General features: G+C 33.5%; 1 protein-coding gene across 1 annotated transcript; it reads left to right on the top strand.

Annotated features, from left to right (window-relative positions):
• The first annotated feature begins 1604 nt into the window (after positions 1 to 1604).
• On the top strand, positions 1605 to 5164 carry LOC131159632 (protein C2-DOMAIN ABA-RELATED 2-like). The gene is made up of 3 exons (XM_058114673.1): positions 1605 to 1982; positions 2963 to 3058; positions 4715 to 5164. The coding sequence occupies exons 1-3, from the start codon at positions 1872 to 1874 to the stop codon at positions 5027 to 5029; spliced, it is 522 nt and encodes a 173-aa protein (XP_057970656.1). The 5' UTR covers positions 1605 to 1871; the 3' UTR covers positions 5030 to 5164.
• Positions 5165 to 7446: the final 2282 nt, after the last annotated feature.

Below are 7446 nucleotides of genomic sequence, written 5' to 3'. Positions count from 1 at the left end.
ATTTTTAATTAATTTAATATTGCATTATTATTCTCTATTAACATTTCTTTTTATGACAATAGTTATTACATATGTGTATAGATCTATATTCAATACTACATAATAACCATTTAGTTCAAATACTAATAGTAATAAAAAAAAGCACATTTTTCGTGAGATTTAGTTAAAAAACATTGATCTTGCCTGAAGTTTCAAAAATAGCAGAAAGCTTGTCTGAGGTTCCAAAACCCCCACAGACCTCCCCTGACATTTAATTTTTAGGACACTTATACCTCTGAAAACTCTTGTCTTTTCACAAAATAAAAGGGGAAGTTAGTGTCTTTTTGACAAATTTTATGAGAGGTATGTGAAGTTTTTTAAACCTCAAGAGAGGTTACTTGATTTTTTGAAATTTCAGGAAACTCATTGTCTTTTTGTCAAATTTTAAGAGAGGTAAGTATCGTTTGTCTTAAAAAAATAGTATAAACATGTATATTTTTGCTTGTGCCATCAATATTATAGAATTAAATACTTATAGTACAAAAATATATGAATATGTATATATATATATATATATATATATTTTGCTTTTCAATATTTTAGAATTAAAATGTAGTAATGTCAATTATATAAGACTACTTACAACTAATTACGTCCAACACACATAATAACACACACTCTCTCTCTCTCCTATACACACACACACACACACACACATATTTTTTCATATAATTAATTAATACGTTATATCTTCAACTTTTCTAACTTTATAACGTAATAAAATTATTTTTCTCAATGTTTCTAACATTACTTTTCTATTTCTTGATAAACTATTGTAGGTTTCAAGTAATATCAATTTTTTTTTTATTAAAATTTAGAATTTGTCAAAACATATTTTAAAATGTTAAAAAATGGACATTAAAGAAATAATTATTGTTGAAACTCATGAAAAAATTATGTATTAGACATATGTACTTATGAATTAGATAGTTTAATTCAAATTGTTTTTGATATCAATTTATGATGCTATTTTCATTAATTTTCACTTAGTAATATTTTCAGGTAGTTTTTTTTTAAAAAATAAAAATAAAAAATAGACACCATGAGAGAATCCGAGGATCTCACATGCACATAACGAAACAAATAATCGAAAAAAATTTAAAATGCATATAAAAAAATGTAATAAAATATAATTCAATTCAATTTAATCAAGCTATCAGCTCAATTCAATTTCGAATATCTTTTAGCAGTCTAAACTAGCTAATAAAGAAGGAGAATAGATAAATTTGAACTTGTAAATAGATAAATTTTAAATTTTGAATTTAAATTTTTATAGATTTAAATAAAATTTAATATAACTTTTATATTATGTTTTAAATCTAAAAAAAGTCATTATTTTGCATTTGAGAACGTAATTTTAGCCATTTAATATTAATTTATATAAAATTAGATATAATATTTATATTACAAATCCAAATTTGGGCAAACGTTACATTAAAAACAAAGGTTTAAGGAGGAGTACAGAGGGAAAGAGTGAACGGTGGTCGGCGGGCGTGATTCACGGAGGATGAGGTAATGATTTGACAGGGTCCATACCCGTGAGTGTTTCGTTTTCTTGGGGTCCCTCGTACAGGGCAACTGTAAGACCTTAGAAGTTAGAACCCACGCCCCTCCACCCGGTGGAAAAAAAAAAAAGGAAAAGAAAAGCGAAGATCACAGTGGCAGTGCAACAGAGTCAGGACGCCAACTTGTGGACTATAAAATGCAAGAAAGAGTTAAGCAACTGGATCCGCACCCCATTGTCTTCTTCTCCTTAAAAAGAGTCAAAAGCTTTAAAAATCCCACCGGTCACCTGCCTTCATCTCCCTCTCCCACTGCGCCATCAGACTTCAATGGAGGGTTTGCTGGGTCTTCTCAGAGTTCACGTTCACAGAGGTGTGAACCTCGCTATCAGAGATATGCGAAGCAGTGATCCCTATGTCGTCATCAAAATGGGCAAACAGGTATCTGGGTTGGCTCGGCTTCCTCCATTTGAGCTTTCTTTGATGCATTTCTCCGATCGCTTGGTGTGCTCTTTGAATTATACTTTTCTGGGTTCGATGCCTTTTTGCTAGATTTCCATTATCTGATTGCTTAGCTGGTTATAGATCGATTGCCTGCTGTGGGGGTTTATGGAGAGAAGTTTTTTGAATTTTATGAATACGGAGTGAACTTTTTCATTTTTTTTTTTTTTTGGGTTTTTGGGTTGTGAAGCTTAATCATGTTCTGTTTGGTAATTAGTAATTAGTAATTTAGTATCAGATATTTCGGTGCTGAAATCAGAAATCTTACATTGATCAAGATCGGGTTTTGTAAATGTGTTCTTGCTGGGCTTGTTCTTTTGTTTGGGTAAAGCTGCACGGCTTTTAAATTTTGTCTCCCAAATATTTTGTTGAGTCTTTAGTTTTGCTCCGAACTGATTCATGGCTATCAATTCTTCTGCATAACGGGAGAAAAAGTTGATTGAACTTTGGAACTCCCAAGAAAAAGAATTCTCCATCTCAAGTTGCCATTCATGTTATAATTGAACTCTGGAATTTCCAAGAAAAAGACTTCCCCATCTTAACTTGCCATACTTGTTTGTGCTCAGAGTAATGTTCTAGTTAATAGGGTAGCTGTCCTAGTACCCAAAATTCTGGAAAATTTGGGTTCAAGTCCATTAACTATACATTCTGTTTGTTTTCCTCTAACTCCAAAAGGGAGAGCAATCGCCATTTCTTTTGTGATCTCTTGTATCTAAGCTCGAGAAATGCATCCAAACTGTTAGTTTCTTTCTTTTTTGGTTCTCTGTTAAAAATGGTTGCATATGGGTTATGTGGGTTGTACATCAGTAGAAACTTTAATAAATCTCTATCTACTGCATGATATGCCTATGCTGTTTGCTGATTATGTATAATTTTCTGAGCTTTGAGTGTTATTAATTGCTGATATTTGATGGGTGCAGAAACTCAAGACGCGTGTAGTGAAGAAGAATCTTAATCCTCTCTGGAATGATGATTTAACTCTTTCCATTACAGAACCCATTCTTCCAGTTAAGCTTGTAAGTATCTCAGTCATGGTCATATGCATTATTGATGGTTCAGCTGAAGTGATCGTGTAGGAAAATTGCTATGCACCATTGTTTAGAAATCCTGATCTTGCTTGTTAGTCAGACCAAGTTCGACCCAAACCAGTCACTTGACGGGTCAACAGAACCGGTCTAGTCTTTAGCCTTAATATTTTAACTTTTTAAAAGGAAAATATTCTGCAGGTAGCAACTGAACCAGTTAAGTATTGAGGATGATAACCAAACAATTAAGCAACTAATATTTTGTGTTATAATATTCAAATGAACATATGTGAATCCTATTTAACCTTTTACCATTTTTTGCAGAAGTCAAAAGAGTTTCATACTGTGCTATTATTTCAAACAAAAAAATTATTTATTTGTGCTAGTCCAAACACGTCTATATTGCAGTTTGTCTGGAGAAGTCGCAAAAGACGAACGAATGTTTCTCCTTTTTAAAAGGGGGATGCTTAGGCACCAAGAGAGAGAAGTAGGGTCATGAGTGGTTAATCGAGGCTATGTTTCCACGAAAATCTTATAGAACCATGGCATGCATATTGCGAAAAGGAAAATGTAGTTGTATTTACTTTTTGTTTACCTTTATAGAATATCTGTCTTATAGGTTATTAAAAGTAATCTTGATCCTCTCTGGAATGATGATTTAACTCTTTCCATTACAGAACCCATTCTTCCAGTTAAGCTTGTAAGTATCTCAGTCATGGTCATATGCATTATTGATGGTTCAGCTGAAGTGATCGAGTAGGAAAATTGCTATGCACCATTGTTTAGAAATCCTGATCTCGCTTGTTAATCAGACCAAGTTTGACCCAAACCAGTCACTTGATGGGTCAACGGAATCGGTCCAGTCTTTAGCCTTGATATTTTAACTTTTTAAAAGGAAAAATGTTCAGCAGGTAGCAACTGAACAAGTTAAGTATTGAGGGTGATAACCAAACAATTAAGTAACTAATATTTTGTGTTATAATATTGAAATGAACTTTTGTGAATCCTATTTAGCCTTTTACCATTTTTTACAGAAGTCAAAAGAGTTTCATACTTACTGTACTATTATTTCAAACAAAAAAATTATTTGTTTGTGCTAGTCCAAACGCGTCTATATTGCAGTTTGTCTGGAGAAGTCGCAAAAGATGAAGAAATTTTTTTCCTTTTTAAAAGGGGGATGCTTAGGCAAGAAGAGAGTGAAGTAGGGTCATGAGTGGTTAATGGAGGCTATGTTTCCACGAAAATCTTATAGAACCATGGCATGCATATTGCGAAAAGGAAAATGTAGCTGTATTTAATTTTTGTTTACCTTTATAGAATATCTGTTTTGCATGTTTCCCATACTAAGACAAGTGAACCGGAGGGCAAGGATACCTGTGCACTCAAATCAAAAGGTTAAATGTTCAAACCAAAGAAACAACTTCTTTAGCTATATGGATATAAGTTTGTTCACATCATGTCCTGCCAGATTATGAAATGACATGGGAGTTTCACACACTGCCTGTTTCATTATGCTGCGTGAAGCTCAGTATGCATTACTTTCTTGTCTCTGGAGGCATTCAAACCTTTTTAATTTTTTAAGATTCAAAATGTTTTAACCCTGATCCCGAAACTTGTGATGAGATTTCTGGTTTACGGTTGGTGCAGGCGGTGTATGACAAAGACACCTTCAGTCGGGATGATAAAATGGGCGATGTCGAGCTTGACATCGGGCCGATTTTAGAAGCTGTGAAAATGGACTTGCATGACCTCCCAAGTGGAACAATCATCACGAAAATTCAAGCAAACAGGCAGAACTGCTTTGCGGAGGAAAGTTGCATCATGTGGATGGACAACCAGGTTGTCCAGAACATGTTCTTGAGGCTGCGAAATGTGGAGTGTGGTGAGGTTGAAGTACAGTTGCAGTGGATCAAGATCAATGGTTCCAAGGGTGACAAAGGGTCTCTGCCCTATATCAAATAATTGTAATTCACCTTTTGAGTAATATTAGTAGATAGGAGGACTTCTAATAGGCTCATAGTAATGCTTGGAATTTATCAGAACGAGAAAACTATGTTTGCTTCAAAACCTAAATGAAGTAAATACTACTTTCCTACATAGAAATATTCTAAATGCAATAAAACTATCCTCAAAGGACAAGTGAAAAAAATAAAATTAATCTATATGTTCATTGCATCCATTTCCCAGAGTGAGGGAGAGAAGTCAACCGTGAGTTAAAGTGGACGCACAAGCTAGTTATCATCTTCATTAATTTTTTTTTGTTAAAATACTTCATTCATTACCAGAGGCCGCACCCATCCGTATATAAAAGATACTAACTTGTTTGGGGTTTGATAAAAAGAGAAGTACTGTTATTTTGGTTTTAAAAATTTTACAGACTTACCTTGACTTTTAAAAAAAATTAAAAAAGCTTGTTCTCACATTTGATTTTTCAGATCCTTATACCCTTTAAAAAATTATTATTATTATTTTTTGTTAAATACAAAGAAAGATTTATATCTTTTTTGTCAATTAAAAGAGATATTTGTATAGTTTTTAAAATTTTAGATTAAGTTTTTTTAAAAAAGCTTACCTTTTTATTAAATTTTAAGCTAGGTAGATGTTGTCTCAAAAAAAAAAACAAAAAAAAAAAAAGAAATTTCATTTTGTCTTCTTTTTTTTAATAATATTAGGACTAACATTATGGTGCGACACCAAATTTAATGGGATGAAAATCGTTCGTTTATTGACATACCCCTGATAATTCGTCGGCGTAATGTCTAAAAAAAAATCGAACCCGTGATCTTGGAGTCTCCAACGTCACAAGTTTGTCGAGGCAACTTCGTGGGAGTAGCTAGGCATAAGGGCTGACTCATGTGCAGTGCCCCTTTTCTTACAAATATCCTTCCAATTTCGTCTGTTTTTTAATTCTGTAAATAGGCGTAGCAAAATTAGCAGCTTGATTGGCGGAATTAAAGTCTCCTCATATTGCGTTGCTCGTTCTCATTATATAGGACAGGAAGCAACCACCTGGGAGAAATACTTGTGATATTTAATACAAAATAATGAATGTTTCAAACTTTTTGTCGCATTATTCTAATACACATGGTTGAAGAATGAGATTATGCCACTAGGTATATCTGTGAGGCGTTTGACACAGATAATTGGTACACCAAACTTTTCTTCCCAATAGACACCTCAGTGGGCGAAATAAAGTATATTTTCAATTTGATTAAACGAGTTCAATAATATCTTCGGATCTTCCTCTTGTGAACTTGGGCAAACTCTAGCTTCCACAATGTAGCTTGCTAGAAGTTTGCAAAAGAGGAGGCACATGCTGTTGGAATATAGCATCTCATATTGATAAATTGGAATTAAAGTTTAAGGAAGAAAAACTCAAGGCAGCTCAAGGAGCTCAAGAAGAAGACTCAACTGATTCTTCCAAATACTAACTACCATTAATTTTCAGTTAGATCTTCAGTTTTATTAGTTTTATCTCTTCAATGTATTATATATATGAAGAAGGCTGCTTTGTATTTGACACGCTCTCTCAGAATGCTCTCTCTCTTTCCATCTATCGAGTGCATTTTTCTCAGTTGTATTCTGCTATTGGTTGATTTCTTCTGTTATTGAATTCTTGCAATTTCAGTTCTTTTCCATTTTCTATTTCTCTGTTATTGAATTCTTAACATGGTATCAGAGCAATTTCTTACTTCCGCATACATTTTTAATCTAAACTGAAAATTCTGCTCTGGAATTTAATTCAGTCGTTTCTTGCATCTTCTTCACAACATGTCTGATGCTAATCCTCTTAATTCTTCAGATTCTTCACATCATTTAGATGATGCTTCTATCAATCCTTCTAATGATTCTTCAAGCCCATTTTTCCTTCATCCTAGTGATAATCCAGGGTCTTTATTGGTTTTTGAGATTTTTGCAGGAGATAACTATATTGCCTGGAGCCGTTCGATCACCATTGCTCTCACTATCAAGAACAAGGTGGCCTTCATTGATGGCTCAATCTCTGTTCCTCCTACTACTCATCGTATTTTACACACTGCTTGGCTTCGTGCAAATAATCTAGTGCTTTCTTGACTCATGAATTCCATTTCTAAAGATGTAAGAAACAGTTTGTTGTATGTTACTTCAGTTATTGATCTCTGGAATGAACTAAAGACACGATATTTGAGAAGTGATGGTCCAAGAGTTTTTCATCTCGAAAAATCTTTAAGCTGCATAAATCAAGGTTCATCTTCGATTACTGAGTATTTAGTGCTTTTAAAACTCTTTGGGATGAGTATATCAGCTACAGACCATTTCCAACTAACACATGTGGCAAGATGGCTTCTTGCACCTGCGATTTATTCAATCTCTTGATTTTTCGACAACAATCTGATTAT

This window comes from Malania oleifera, chromosome 7 (genome assembly GCF_029873635.1).
Source record: "Malania oleifera isolate guangnan ecotype guangnan chromosome 7, ASM2987363v1, whole genome shotgun sequence".
Classification (NCBI taxonomy): domain Eukaryota; kingdom Viridiplantae; phylum Streptophyta; class Magnoliopsida; order Santalales; family Ximeniaceae; genus Malania; species Malania oleifera.
Note: the sequence above shows the minus strand (reverse complement) of the source record. Positions and strands in the feature narration are given on the sequence as shown.